Raw genomic sequence first — 15,903 nt, 5'->3', positions numbered from 1 at the left:
GGGGAGGGAGATGGAGAAACTAAACTAGGATGCATAATGGCTTCCCTAGATAAAGTCATAATCCTGGAGGTAGGGGTCAAGGGTCCTAAAGAGGGTCATGTTTGGGCTGGGAAGGTGGCTCAGTGGTAGAGCGCTTGCCTTGCATGCCTGAAGCCCTGGGTTCGATTCTTCAGCACCACATAAGAAAAAAGAAAAAAGCCAGAAGTGGCGCTGTGGCTCGAGTGGTAGAGCGCTAGCCTTGAGCTGAAGAGCTGAGGGACAGCGCCCAGGCCCAGAGTTCAGGCCCCATGACCCGACCCCCCCAAAAAAAACAAAACAAAAAAAAGAGGGTCATGTTTAGCAAACAGGATCACAGGGTCCCAGGTAGAGTTCAGAGTCTTGTGAATTCATGGTACAGGTCTGGCAGGTCCAGGAACCTATTTCCTAACAACCACCCATGCTTCTAGGAATTCAAGAGCCAGTCACCTGGGGGTGGTGGTGGGGAAGTGGATTTCACCTGTAAGAGTTTTCAGAAGTCCCCTTCATATACCAAGATGCCAAGATGGCATCACTTAGACCCAATATCCATATTTCACTATGATCTGTGTTATCACAGTAGGCACAATGTAATCAAAAACATCATTATAAGTATTGTAAAGGCAGAAATGGGGAGATTTGAAGGAGCTGCCACATTTGACTATTAAAGCATCCCAAACTCCAGAAATGCAGCTTTAGATAATGGAAATGGGAAAAAAAAGAAAAAGCATATCAATAGCCCTAATGATTGTGGCCCTGCAATTTTCCGTGTTTGTCTCAACAAGACCCATGTTAAAATTCTAATCTTTAAAACCACAAAAGACTAAATTTTGGTCACAAACATGGTTGTAATTTATTATCAAGCAGTTAATACTTCAGATACTTAAGCAGAAAAGCTCACCTCAGATAAGCAGCAGAAAGGGAAACAATATGTTCAGGTGCAGATAGGTCTGAGGTCAGTGAGTGAGGTGATTGGGGACTATGAGAATAGTCTTAGGCAGGTAGGAAGGGGAAAGATAGCTTGTCACGCAGGTAGAGATCATGGACAAAGGTAGGAGAGAAAAGGAAAGCCAAGAAGACAAACTAGAAGCAAGACTGTCAAGCAGGCTGGAAGAAGGGCAAGTGGGAAGGGAAAACAGGACATAGATAGATAGGCTATGGATAGGAGCTGGTGACAGGAAGGCAATGCAGGCAGAAAGTTGACAGAACTTCTGTCCCCTGTAGAATTAGCTGAGTTTCCTAAGACGAAGGTGGATCCCATTCTTGGACTTCAACACAAGTCGAGGGATGAGGATGGGGACCCTGGTGGGATCTGGCAGCAGCTCAAAGCGGAGCAGGGTCAGAGCCACGGCCACCTTCATCTCATTCATGGCAAATTGTTTCCCAATGCAGTTCCTGGGCCAGGGAGAGACAATGAAAGGAGATGGGGGTCTCAGAATCTGTTCTGAGCTGGTCAGACATGGGCTCCTGAATCTCTACTAGAGTTGGACATTCAGAGTACTCTTTGCTGAGCCGGACTTCATCCGTCTCCTTACAGATCTCTCTGTCTCTCTGTCTCTCTGTCTCTCTCTCTGTCTCTCTGTCTCTCTGTCTCTCTGTCTCTCTGTCTCTCTCTCTCTCTCTCTCTCTCTCTCTCTCTCTCTCTCTCACACACACACACACACACACACACACACTTCTACCCCCAAGCCTTCATTCATACTCTCTTGACTTGCCTTATATTTTTAAAGAGCTCAATTTGAATCGTACTCTGATAGGCACGAAGACTCTGTTAGGACAGAGATAGTCTCGAACTGACAGAATCTATTACTATTTGTTATTTTAGAGTGAAGTCATTGTTACTTCACTCTTCCTACACTTCTTTGGTTCCCCCATGTAGATGCTACTGGTCAGTAACATGATCCAGTGCTTACATTCTGTGGGGGCAAAGGACTTAGGATCCTTCCCTACAGAGCACTCATAGAGGAGCAGAGTAGCTCATGAAAGAGGCTCTGGATCAAAAATTCTCCAGCTGCAGATGATCTGATTCTCCCTCCCTCCCTCAGTCCACCAGCATCCAAACCCAAAGCTATCTAATTCTGGTCCAGAAATATCTCCTCTTGTCACTGTCAATTTCCTCTCCCAGATTGCTCTGGTCTCCATGACCACCTACTCTCCACGCTGACATTCCCATACCACCCATTACAAAAGATAGTGTTCCACCCTCTCTGGACTGCTGACCCCACACACCCCATTTTACCTTCCCAGGCCCACTTCCTAACACATCTCATGTTGAGGTCATGGATAAAAGACCCCCTCCACCTCTGCCTGCACATTATAAAGGCTCAAGCCAATGACTATGGGGCCCTCACCCTTCTGCCACTTGTTCCTCCCTCTCTGTGACACCCAAGGCTCCATCCTTTATTCAAAGACTGTGCAGAGTGCCCGATTATGGGATGTTCCACAAGAAGCTCAATGAATGAATGAGTGTGAAGGAATGATGGAATGAAGTCTGGCTTGCACACAGGTTTATAGTTCTGAATAACTTGCTGCACTTGTCCCTGAGTCAAGGACAGAAGCATGTATCTCTGTATTCCTTCCCCTTAGCATAGCACAGAGAAATATACTTTGAATATAAATCATACTGTTTTACTTGTATAAATTCATGTAGTTAAATTTCAAAAATAAAAGAAAACAAAATACCTGGATTGTACATATTTCTAGCTAAAAATTGAGATACTTAGTCTTCTCTTCTCCTCCAATGGCTCTATCACCTGTGTAACTAATTTCTAGAAATCTGACTTCCATCAAACAGCAAGCTTAAAGGCCTGTTCTCTGAAACTGGATTAGCCTTATAACATTCATCAATTAACTGGATACTGGTGGCTTACATCTATAATCCTAGCTAGTGAGCAGACTGAGCTCTGAGGGTCACAGGTGGAATCAAGCCTATTATCTAGAGACTGTTATCTCCAATTAACACCCTGACAACTGGAAGTGAAGCTGTGGCTTAAAGTGGTAGAGCACCAAGATTGAAAAGAAGAGATCAGCGACAGTACACAGGTCCTGAGTTCAAGCCACATAACCAAGAAAAAATATTTTTTACAGAAATATTAACTCAAGAAAGGCTCCCTTCTCTTAATTAGTTGTAAGACTGATTTCGACCCATATTCCACAGACAAGTCTTGAAAACCTTGTGCACTTTTACAGTAGCTTTCACTGAGCATGACTGTCCATATCAACAGCACTTCCAGATCAACTTATCATAGTGCACACCAGAGTAGTTTACATGTCATAACTGAATAGTGATTTTTCTCTCAGAGACTATTGTCCTCATTCTTTCTCCCCAGTCTTGCACTAAGTAGTTCACAACATAATGATGTAGAAATACTTCTCTAAAGTCAGACTTTCACTCAAGCCCAAATGTGTGAGACAACACTGCCTGGTATTCAATAAATATCCTCTATGGTGAGCTGCAAACGTTCACATACATGACTTCAACAGTAGGCCTTCTGATTCTACATCTATGAAAATTTTGAAGGAAGGTGAGATACTACATGGAGAATATGGAAAAGACACACATGTACTTTACAGTATCTGACAACAAAGGAAAAGCAACACCCAAGGGTCCGTTTACATGACAAAATAGAATTTTGAAAGTGCATGTTCCAAGAATGGAAAAGCGCTACACTACAGTGAAATTTGGAGCAAACATTGACAAAATGTTTTGTCTGGTCATTGGAAAAGACAGTGGGTCAAGGTCCCTATGGGCTCAGATATAACTACAACCATTAACCAGGAAAGGCACAGTTGAAGATGGCACTCAGAAAACTGCAGAATTATGAGCACCAGGCAGGTGCCAGGACACTCGCCTTTTCTCACACCCATCACTCTGTGAGCAGCTTCTCACCTGGATCCTCCAGAGAAGGGTAGGAACGAGTGGCTGTGGCGGGAAGAATCTGGGGCAAACCTGAAAGGGTCAAACACCTGCAGAGACAATACCAGGACCCAGAAACAGAGGAGTCAAGCTCTGCTTCCAACCTAGGAAGGGACAGCATGCCTAGATGTGGGATTGATGGGAGGTGCAAGGCCTAGGAGTCAATTTCCCTCCCTCCTTTCTTCCCAGGACTCTCATACCTCTGGATTGGGCCACACCTTCGGGTTATGATGAAGGGAATAAAATGAGAGTGTAGCTATGACACCTGTAGGATGGGGGGGGGGGAGACAGAAAAGAATATTAATGCCAGTGGGGTAGATGTCTGGTCCCTCATTCAGCAGAGGCCATGTATACACAAATGGCATGGGTGACAAATAAAATCTCTTTGAGCAGAATTATAGCATTAATGGGAGGTGGATAGCCTCAGAGGTGGTGTTTGGAACAGCACCTAGTATGGCTTAGGAGAGAAAACCATGACATAGACAAGAAATCAAGAAGTATTGAGGCTCAGTGCTAATAGGAATTGAAGTGACAAATCACACTAACCAAGAATCTTCCATGACACTTAGAGAACATGCATTGAACCATTCAAGAATTAGAACTAGACCTCTGTAATAAAGTGCTTCCATTTTTTTCTTCAGTTTCTGTTGTCTTTCCCTTTAGCTATACTGAGGTTTCTGCCTTGCAGAAAAAGGTGCTATCACACCAAGTCCTCCAACTGGATTTCAGGACTGTGGACACTGTGTCCTTATTCTCATCACTGACCCAGGGCTACTTCCTTGCCTGTGCTTGTAACTTTGATTTCACCTCGTCCCGGCAGACAGGTTCCTTTTTTCTCTCTTGCTCTCATTCTCTATGCTTTGTAGCTTTTCTCTCACTTCTTTCATGGTTTTCTATACTATTCTTACTTTTCTCACTTGAAAATATGGTCTATTCATGGAACCACAGGAGCACCTAATAATCCACGCTCTTCCACTGGAATATACACAGCCTGACATCTACTTGATGACAAAAGATGAGATTCCAGAGTCTGAACAAGATCTATTATCTATCCTGTGTTTTCACAGCTTCAACGTAGCAGCACTGAGTTCATAGTGGGTGTGGGGTGAGTTAGTGGATGTTTTCCTACTATGGAATAAATCTCAGAACCAGACATCATCTGCTTTTCTATTAACTGGAAAGGTCCTCGGACATTATACATTTCACCTTTAACATAGGATCCCTGAACTTCCCCGATTTACCTTCACCTATGGAAGGAACCATAGCACTTAGCCAGGCTCCACTGCTCTGTCTATCTTAAAATGCACAGTAGTGAGAATTGGAGGAAGAGTGGTTTTGAGATTTTGTTGAGGTTCAATTGTGCTAGACATTTGCATTTCTCTCATTCTAACTTCAAAGTAAGAATCCAAATTACTTGCGAGGAAAGGGAGACTCACTGGGTTCCAAACTGTGGAAGCATATATGTATTTCTGTTCCGTCCTTGCTCTGCGGAGTGCTTGGTGAATGAGGGTGGGAACTCATACCTTTGGGTAGGGAGTGTCTATCTGGAAAGGTGACAGGTTTGCTCAGTTCTCTGCTCACCAGGGGTACTGGTGTATAGAGTCTCAGGGCCTCCTTAATGCACATGGTGGTGTAGGCCATCTTGTCAAGGATCTCCCTGAAATGAAGCCCATCTTCAGGGTCAGGTAGGGCCTGAGAAGACTAGAGTTTGCCCCAGTAGAGTGGTAGGGTTTCCCACACATTGAGCTCTCACTCACCAGGTGACAGAGGCTCCATCTCCCAGAAGGCTCTGGACCTCCTCCCTGCACTTCTGCTGGTGTTCAGGGTGTGTGGCCAGAATGTACAAGATCCAGGAGATGCCACTGGCTGTAGTGTCATGGCCCTCAAACATGAACGTGTCCACTTCGGCACGCAGGTCCTTGTCAGACAAGCTGCTTCCATCCTCCATCTAGGGGTGTTATAGTCAAGAGGGAAAATTTTCCCTCAGGCTGCGTTTCTCCACAAAGCCTCAGGGCTCTGCACAGGCACTCACTTTGGCAAACAGTAGGATATCCAAGAAGTCTAAGCGCCTTTTCATCTTGACCTTTTCCAGCTCTCCCTCATCTTGCAGCTGAGCCTTCCTCTGGTTGATCACCTTGTCTGTTCCAGGACAACAGTTACCAGGCAGGCAGAGTCAAATGTTACAGCACCTCCCAATAGCCTTCCCTTTCCCCAGTCTGGGTTCTCTGCAGGAAACAGGGTGCATTTCGTGGTGGCTATGTGGGTCAGGGCTGGAAGTCTAGCACATCAGCTGTGGGGAGCAAAGAACACAGAAGCCCTGATGAAAACTGCTAGGATGAGTGTTATTTAATATCACAGCACTAAGCACTGGTAATTCCTGTATGGTACCTGATATCCTGACCTCTCAGTGTCTATAACTTATACCGGCATAGTACTCTGGAAGAGTGTGTCTCTAGCTCAACAGAGGTATCTATGTGTGAGAGCCATGACTGTAATTTGGGTTAAGTCTGATAAAGGAAGAGAGATTGGAGGGACAGACAGAACCTGTATGCTCGTTGGCAAGCTGGCAGGCATGATGGTATGTGCGGCCATTAGAGGTCAGACTGTAGATGACATCATTCTGGTGAAAGACATTCCGCAATCGGGCAAAAACCAGGTTGTTCAGATCCCTGATAGCCTGGATGTAGGACTTGGATTTCCTGAGAAACAGAAGGCACAACACACTGGGGTTTGGGAAATCTCACACACAGAGTGAGCTCACTGTACAGAGTCCCACAATAATGGGAACAGACAACCCTGAGAAATATCTAAGTTCTATTTTAAGGGCCTTATGGAGATGGCATAAACATCCAGTGTACCACCTGTGTTGGAGATTAGTGGTGTATGTCTGGGCAGGAATGGGTCAGGTCAGGAATTTGAAATTCCCCTGAGTTTTGGATCCCAATCTTGGTTTTTGTTTGTTATGCTTTGTTTTTGAGGTGAGCATTGACGCTTTCCCATTTGCCTTTCAGTTGAGTAAGCCCCCTCAGCTAGTAAGAACAAAGACCCTGCAAATGAATGTCACTGACCTGTTCCTCTGACATACTCTTATTGGCCAAAGGCACATTTCATTATGGTATCCAGAGTCATCAAGGAAATGTGTTCAAAGATCTCCAGAGAGTTGTCCTGGATGCTGAGCTTCTCCCATTGGTCCTGTGATGGAGGGTGACATTGACAGTCTCATTTCCCACTGGAGTATCTATGCTAAATAGACTAGGTTCCTTTCCTGTATCTCCATCTATCTTGTTTTAAGTCCTTGGCTCAGATGCCCTTGTAGAAAATTAAGTGTGTGGAGCAATACTTGTAGTCTGCCTATCTGTCACAAAATGTTATTACAAACTTGAATATAGATACATCTAGAAACATTCTGAATTTTGAGAATAACTGTCACTTTTTTTTGGTTGATGAAAAAGTCCACAGTGTAAATACCCTTCTGTTTCCTGAAAGTTTTGTGGAGTAGACTTGAAAATTGTTTGAATCCAAAATATGAAAACACTAGTTAGCATGGAAAAGAAAGCCTGCTTGGCCTGCAGGAGCAATCCTATTGTTGGCTGTCTTGGACTCCAATTTTTTTTTCATTCATCAAAATCTTACAGAACCCTGCCAGGTTGGAAGTGACTGTAAGGTAGGATTGTCTGTGGCAATGTAGGCCTTGTGTCCATCTCAATGTATGGGTCAGCATGGCCATTCAGAAGCTCTGGGGCCCTGATGATTGAGTGACACCTTAGAAGCTCCCAATGCCACTGATGTGGTCATTTCCCAGTCCAGCCAGGGACAGGTAGCTTGCTTTTGGTGGGAGTTTCTATTCCCCCAGTTTGCTGAGCTGAGAAGGAAGGAGAGGGGCCTGTATCCACCGTGATACCTTCTGAGTAGGACAATGAGCAATTTGGCTCAGTCCTGGGTCCTGGATGCTTTCTAATGCACTTATTACAGAGGAACTGATTCTTACTGCAATTGGGTTGATAACATTAATTTCTGTGATTATGTCTGATGGTTTCTGTGTTAGAGCATGGAATATGAGTGAAGGGGGGGGTTGTCTGTTGTGGGGCTTCAACTCTGGGTTTGGGCGCTGTCCCTGGGCTCTTCAGCTCAAGGTGAGTGCTCTACATTCCTTAGCACCACATTAGCAAAAAGAAAAAAAGCCCGAAGTGGTGTTGTGGCTCATGTGGCAGAGTCCTAGCCTTGAGCTGAAGAGCTGAGGGACAGTGCCCAGGCCCAGAGTTTAGGCCCTACAACCGGACCCAAAAATAAATAAATAAATAAATAAAATAAATCTTTATGCTTTCTGTGTGCATGGAGCAGAGGCCTGAGCCTTTTGACTTACTAATTTGGTGAGAGATGGAGAAAGAGAATGAGTAAAACTAGGGACTTGCTAGGTATCATGATTGAACTCAGTTCCATTGAGGTGTTATGTTTTAAGAGTTTTATGTTTTTATTCATACCTGTTTTCTGGCTCATTTTATTTGGGAAACAAAGGCAGAAATGACTTCAGTTGATTCAGTTGATTCCATGACCGCCTCTTGTAGAGCGTCCTTCTGTAGATAGATCACTTGGACATTGCTTGCTTTCTTGGTTTTGATCAAGTTAAGCTTGCTACTGAGGCAATTTTACATTTCTCATTTACATTTACATTTCTACAAAAGCCAAATATGTAGGCATTGAGAAACTCAAATATTTATGGCTTTTGTTGATCATAGAAGAATGTTGAGTATGTTTATTTTAGGCATATTCGGTGCTACCACTTCTCTGAATATGGCAGAAGTGGATTGGAGAAAGGGATGATCCCTGGCCTGAACACCCGACACAGTGTCAGCAAGCAGGAGACCTGTAAAAAGCATTCTCTTTCATATTTGTAGTGCTTCCCTTTTGCAAAGCAAAAGTAATTGTCAGAATCAGACACATCCTATAAAATTCAAACCCCTCCTTGTTATACCATTTATCTGGTATAATGCTAGCACTATGCTAGATAGGTGACATGCTCTTACCCACGACCTTCCTCCCACTCTTGGGTGGTCTTTTATGAAACACCCTCCAAGAGCTTAAAAACCTCATCTCAATGACTCTCCTGCCCAGAAGGCAGCTCCTGGATGATACCATGTTTTTTTCCCCAGTCTAGACACTTTGTATTTGTTGTTCTTCTCTTCTTCCCCGATCTTGAATGTTCTTCTTTTATTCTACAGAAAACTAGTTCATTAATATCCTTCAGGTTTCACTGTGTTGTCTCCAACAGAAGACTTCCAAGGTTACCCTATCCAAACAAGTTCCTTTGATCCCCATCTTATTTCAATCCAGCATTTGTATTTCAATCCAGTAACCAATTATTGCATGTAATTATTACATTTAATAAGTAAAGGTCATAGAACTCATAAATGTTATAGACCATGATAGGCAATTTGCTCCATGAAAGTTCGAATGTGTTTGTGACTTTAACTAAGCATCACTATCCCACAATACTGTGAAATTTGGGAAATTAGGTAACCACTTAACCACAATAAAAAATTTGAAACAAAAAGATAACCAGAAGGAAAATTGTGAGGTACCTCCACTATCATGCCAGAAGAAGTTTCATTGAGTCAACAAAGATTCATCTAGTAACACAGAATTGACTAGTCTATCTTTGCATCAGTGCCACAAAAGCTGGTCCTGGGCTTCCAAAAGCTTGTAGCCTAGTGTTAATTTACTAGCAAGTTTCAATTGGCACAAAAATATAGGTAAACCTTTTTAAAAATATTAATATTATACTTGTCTAATAATACTTGTATAATAAGCAATTTCCCTCTTTTCTGTATGAAACAACAGAACACGGACATGTCTTTTCTCATTGCTTTGCATTGTCTCAAACAGAGCTTTGTACATGCTGATTCCTAACTAAAGTCTGTTGGCCAGCATAGTGGGTATCTAGAAGGGGAGAACTCAAGATGTTAGCTCCATCTTATAATAAGAAGGCAGCTACCATGTTCATGAATGAGCTTGTCACATTGAAAAGGAATCTCTCCCTGGTGGCAGTTGCCAAGTGGAGGCAGGATGACCAATTGGGATTGCTGAGCTAACTCCAATATATGAGAAGATGACTACTCTCAAGAGTAGCTATGGGGCTGCCATGTCCACTGTGCCACAGATTTTTCAGAATAGATGGGTATATAAAGAGAGCCCAAGAGACAGAGAGAGAGAGAGAGAGAAAGACAGAGACAGAGAGAAAAACACAGAGAGAACGAGAGAGAGAGATCCCACAGCCTGCTTGAGCCATAGCCAGGACCTGGGACCTGGCTATTGGTATTGACACTCAAGTGGTCCTGGAAACTATGACCATTTCGTAACCAACCTGGCCCACAGAGTGTCTTAGACTCACCAGTTCTGCTTTATTCACCCACTCTGGTTTGGACAATTCATTGCAAGTCATGTGAGCCTGACTACACCAATGTTGAGGGAATGAGAGTCCCCAAGGAAAGGAAGGGGCTTCCTGAGCGCAAAGTGCTCAGAGCCCAACTCCTTACCATCTGATCAATGAGCTTCCTATGCCCTCCTATGGGAATACTCTGTCCCAGCTTGGTCTACTTCTCCTTCAGCAGACATCAGGCTCCTGTATGACTTGTTGCTTCAAATTGAATTCCTAACCTTGTCATATGTCTTCTGATAAACTGAATGAATTAACTGGGAAGTTTTGGAAGCTTGATATTTGGATTGGGGACAGAGAAGATTTGATGAACCTAGGAATATTAACTCTCTAAATACTGCTGCATCTCCTTTGTCATTTCTGAGTACACGTATTTCAATTATCCAGTCTAGAGCCAGAGAAATATTGAGAATTGCTTTGGTGTACGGCATCAGCTAGGTGGCAATACCTTGTAAGGTTGGGTGTGTTTCTTTGGAGTTGTGTCTGCTGTAAATGAATGTCCCGGATATGACACTGGCCAAGGCTCCCGAGTTCAGAAGTGAAGGGATGAAAATGGTTATAGCAACAGTGCCTATTACCCTTAGTGATCCAACAGCCCAATAATCACTTTCTGGTTTACAGTGTATCAGCTTTTGGCCTAGAAGTCTTAGTATTAAATGGAAAAAAAAACTTCCATCCAAACATCATCATTATTGTGCTGACTTAATTTAAAAAAAAAAACTGTTCTCTTGCTAGTTGTGGCTCCTCAAACACAGTTGCTGTCCTGTATGAGTAATTAGTCTCATGTTTAAGTGAAAGTGGTAGACACCTTATCAGTTAAAGTGAGGAAGGATTGGAACACAAAAGATATACTAGAATATTTCCTGTATCCTGTACCCTAGAACATGCTCTGTATCTAAAGTAAGTGAAAAAATATACAACAACCTTATTCAACGGAGCTACACATGGCCCAGAAGTCACAAGGATGAAGCTTTGGCTCATCCACTCTGCCATGCAAAGACAACACCACTTACTAAGGAGCTTGCTACAGGCAGAAGGACTATGTACAGGGTAGTGATAAAAGATAGCATCAGACTTAACTGTGACCCTGCAAGAAGAAGAAAGACCATGTGGGAAGTGGAAGAAACAAGGAGTGTAATGGTAAGAATTACTTCTTCATTTTGTTATTAAATATATTGTGTATGTACTCAGCTTTCCCTTCTTCTCACCACAATAACATCTAACATGCAGTATATTGATAACATTTGGCATATATAAGTCAAGTATGGGTACACAGAATGCCAAGGAGAAGTATAAATACCATGCCCTAACTTTGCATTTTATTTCAGGGAGGTTAGTGTTTTTTTTCAATAGTATATTATCAAGGTAGTTGTCAGAAGAAATATCATTTGTTGTTATTGTAAAGGTTGAAAAGAACATCAAAGTGTTTTGGGGGAACCGTGAATAATGAGATGTAAATTAAATAAGTTTAAGGGGGTGAGATGTATGCCAAATTTGTTTAGTTTTAAAGTTTAGCATGTCTAGTCCAACTTATCTAGTTACTTAAGTATTAGTCCAGTTCTGTTGTGAAGAGTTGTTGTAGCTGTGGGTAATATGTACAATTAGTTGACTTCAAGTGTAGATGTTCCTTGATAATCTGGAGGGAGGGGGACAGTCTAATCACTTGGATACCTTGAGAGCAAAAAGTAGGAGGATAAAAGAAAGGGGATTCTTCCTGCGAGCTCAAGAAAATTTTGGGTATTGCCTAAGAAAATCACTGTAGACATCTGACCACTAGAATTATGAGATTATAAGTGTGTGTTGTTTTAAGCTATTAAAGTGGTGAGAGTTCATTTTTAGCAAAACAGGAAGTTCACACAGGCACAGGCAAATAGGTAGAAGGGCAGGCAGGCTAGAGGGTAGACAAGTGAACAGGCACTATATAAGCATTCAAAGATGTACAGGAAAGGATCCGTCACATCCATCCCAGGGGACCGTGGGGAGGCAGCAGGCATAGGAGAAAGATTATTACAAGGTGCATTAGAGGAGCCATATTTCCCCCAAGAGGGAGCACATGGCAGCCTCCACTGTCTAGGTAGCAGCAGGGTCTGGGCTAGGGGCAGTAAGTGAGGTAGATGGGAGCTCAGGTGGGTCTGGGCAGGGAGAGGGAGGGGCCAGCTGTATGGTGGGAACTCCAGGGCTGGGAGGAGCTCAGGTCTGGGTAGAGCTGAGGACCTAAGGTGGGCATAATGCTTACAGTAGATAGGTGGGAGATAGGTAGACACACAGAAAAAAATAGATCCTGGGAGAAGATAAGATCAAAAGTGGCTCACAGACAGGAAGTCCTGTGGCAGGGTAGTAGGAAGATGAGAAGGCAGTTTGTGTAAAAAAACAAGATATGGGCATATTGATATGGGACAAGGGAGGTGACAAGAAGTCAGAAAATGGCATGAAGGATGCCTTTTAAACCTTTCCCATTTTCCAGTAGGATTATTGAGAGAATCAGGTGGCTTCCAGTTCTGTACTTTAGTATAGCTCATATAACCACGATGGGGATCCAGATGAGGATCTGGCAGCAGCCAAACAGGTAGGAGGACCAAGGTCAGCTGTTCATGAAGTAAGGTTCTAGACAGTTAGAGAAGTGGCTTCACACTGTGTTCTGAGCCAGTCTGATGTTAGACCCTTAGTCCAGCCCAGAGCATGGTATTCCCATGTCCCTTTCAGGAGCTCAGCATGACCTATTTTCTTACAGGCCACACACACATCTCTACATTAGGCCTTGGTTTATACTCTCCTGAATTCTGTCAAGGCCTTGCTAACTCTAGGAATGTCCTGATCTCAGAGACATGATGCCTCTGTTCAGACATGGCTAGGATTCTGACAGAGTCCAACAACAGGAATCATTTCTTGACTTAATCAGTGATTCGTTCAGTTCCTCCATTAAGAGTGGTTCCTGGTGTGGAAAAACGCCCTAGAGAAGGGTGGGTCTTAGTCCCAGAAAAAATCAGGATATCTCCTGGAGGAGCTTTATAGTTCCAAAATTTCTGCTTGGTTCTGTTTTGGAATCTCTGTGCAACTGGGGATCTTCAAGCTGCAGCCCATCTGCATCCCACTCAGGGGTCAGGCTGTAGGCCCTCTTCTCCCAGTCCACTAGTGTTTGTGACTTTCTAATTCTCCTCCAGAAATGTCCATGCTTATCATCTTCAATTTCCTCTCCTGGACTCTTCTGGACTGCTCAACCCCACCTTCACACGGATTCTTCCAAACCCTGTCAGGTAGGACAGGGTTCCTGAGTCTTTCTCTACTTCTTATCTGTCAGTTCCACTTCCTATCTCAGATCATATTGTTGAGTGAAGTATCCCAACTTCCCAGGGCCAGTGGGACCTGAACACACGATTGGCAAAAGGAGTCATCAGCACTTAGTCAATCAGGCTAGGAATCTTTTAATAGCCATGGTGACTGACCTCCTCTTTGGAACAGTGAAGATCAGCAATAAAGTCAAATAGCTTAGGGTATTATAGGCAAGATTGGGGCAGGTACACTGGCAGGTGGTCAGTGGTAATTTCGTAATCAACAAGCAAGCTACAAAAGCAGAAGTAATGTGGATTATAATTCGGGTAACCAATGCTATAAGTTATCAAAGCAAAGTAACATGGCTGAGCATAGATAATTTGTTGCAGACATCCTGGTGCCTAGGCAGGAGATGGCTGTGCACCCAGCTCCAGCTCCAAGGCCTGCAGGTAAGGCAAACCGAGGTAAGGCCTAGACTTACATTTTCCACATAGCTGGGATGACAAGCATGAGCCATTACATCTGGCTTTTTTAAAATATATTTTTTGAAGATTTAAAATAACCTGATTTGTACATACAGAAAATTATTTGCAGATTAAGTGGATTTAGGGTAAAGTATATGCATGCCAAATTGACAAAGATTACAGTTCAGTATGGCTGTACTGAACTACTCAATTACTCCATTACTGAATTAAATACTAGTCCAAGTCTGCTGTGAAGAGTTGTAGCTGTAGATACTATCTTCAAGTACAAGAGATGATCCTTGATATTCTAGGTATAACAAATCCAGTCACTGTGAGTACTTGAAACAAACCTCCAGCAATAGAAATATGGAAGAAAAGGAAAACAATTATCCATATTCAACCTCCAGAATTGTGAGTTTTAAGTGTGTATAGTTTAAAGCCATCAAACTACCATTTGCTAAAATGGTAGTTCATTTTAGCAAAACAGGAAGATCATATAGACACAGGCAAATAGTGCAAAGAGAAGACAGGGCAGGGCAGGCAGACTAGAGGGTAGACAAGTGATCTGAGATTAAGAGGACATTCTAAAATAAAGACAATTAAGAAGAAAAATTGGTAGATAAGGAGGTGGGATCCTGGAGGAAGGTAAGAGAGAAAATAAGAGGACAAGTAGGGGGACAGAGATACCATATCAGGTAGATGCAAAGAAGGGAATGTGGGTAGACAGCCAAGGACAGAAGCAGGTGACAGGAAAACGAAACAGTGAGCAGGAGGTCCCCAGGGCCTGTCCTTGCTAGGATTGCTGCAGCTTCCGGAGATACAGGTGGATCCCACTGATAGACTTCAGTATAATTCTTGTGATGGGGACTGGAGTCCTGGTGGGATCTGGCAGCAGCTCAAAGCGGAGCAGGGTCAGGGCCACAGCCACCTTCAACTCATTCATGACAAATTGCTTCCCAATACAGTTCCTAGGCCAGGTAGAGAAAACAAAATGAGAAGTGCCTCAGGTCCTGTTCTATCCTGGGCAGGGATTGGCCCTGAGAGCCCTAGTCCATGTGAGCAGTCAGGGCCCTCATTCATGGATTCAGATAGAATCCGTCCCTTCCATAATGTGCTCTCTCCTCTCTCTCTCTCTCTCTCTCTCTCTCTCTCTCTCTCTCTCTCTCTCTCTCTCTCTCTCTCTCTCTCTCTCCCTCTCTCTCTCTCTCTCTCTCTCTCTCTCTCTCTCACTCTTTCCCTCCCTCTCTCTCTCCCTCCCTCCCTCCATCCCTCCTTCCCTCTCTGTATTTCTGTCTCTGTCTCTCTGTCTCTGTCTCTGTTTCTGTCTATCTCTCTCCCTCCCCCCTCTTTCTCTCTCTCCCTCCCTCCTTCCCTTTCTGTCTTTCAGTCTCTGTCTCTCTTTCTGTCTTGTCTGTCTGTCTGTTTGTCTCTGTCTCTGTCTCTGTCTCTCTCACACACACACCTTTATCCAAGGTCTTGGTTCATACATTTTTTTATTACTATTGTAAAGGTGATGTACAGAGGGATTACAGTTACATAAGTAAGGTAATGAGTACATTTTGTATTGAACAGTGTCACCTCTTCCCTCATTTTCTCCCAGTTTTTCCACCCTGACCCCCTATCCCACAAGTTCATTTTCAACATAGTGTCTAGTGAGTATCACTGCTGTATAGATCATCCTTTGTGGTTTATTATTTTTGACCTTTGAGAAAAATGTGCATTCTTCCAGAGCTAGATCACTCCCTACTTTTGATCTCAAAGATGAGATCTCTGTTTGAATAAGTTACAACACTTTAAGGGATAGA

At 43.4% G+C, this 15,903-nt stretch overlaps 1 protein-coding gene across 1 annotated transcript; it reads right to left on the bottom strand.

Annotated features, from left to right (window-relative positions):
- Window positions 1-1,157: 1,157 nt before the first annotated feature.
- LOC138803527 (cytochrome P450 4A4-like) lies at window positions 1,158-15,041 on the bottom strand. The gene is made up of 9 exons (XM_069987632.1): window positions 14,920-15,041; window positions 11,378-11,451; window positions 6,476-6,670; window positions 5,964-6,070; window positions 5,689-5,879; window positions 5,455-5,588; window positions 4,132-4,196; window positions 3,905-3,981; window positions 1,158-1,410 (listed from the first exon to the last, which is right to left on the bottom strand). The coding sequence occupies exons 1-9, from the start codon at window positions 15,039-15,041 to the stop codon at window positions 1,242-1,244; spliced, it is 1,134 nt and encodes a 377-aa protein (XP_069843733.1). The 3' UTR covers window positions 1,158-1,241.
- Between the last annotated feature and the right edge of the window lie 862 nt (window positions 15,042-15,903).

This window comes from Dipodomys merriami, unplaced genomic scaffold, assembly GCF_024711535.1.
Source record: "Dipodomys merriami isolate MVZ:Mamm:240054 unplaced genomic scaffold, mDipMer1.0.p SCAF_34, whole genome shotgun sequence".
In the NCBI taxonomy this organism is placed as follows: Eukaryota; Metazoa; Chordata; class Mammalia; order Rodentia; family Heteromyidae; genus Dipodomys; species Dipodomys merriami.
Note: the sequence above shows the minus strand (reverse complement) of the source record. Positions and strands in the feature narration are given on the sequence as shown.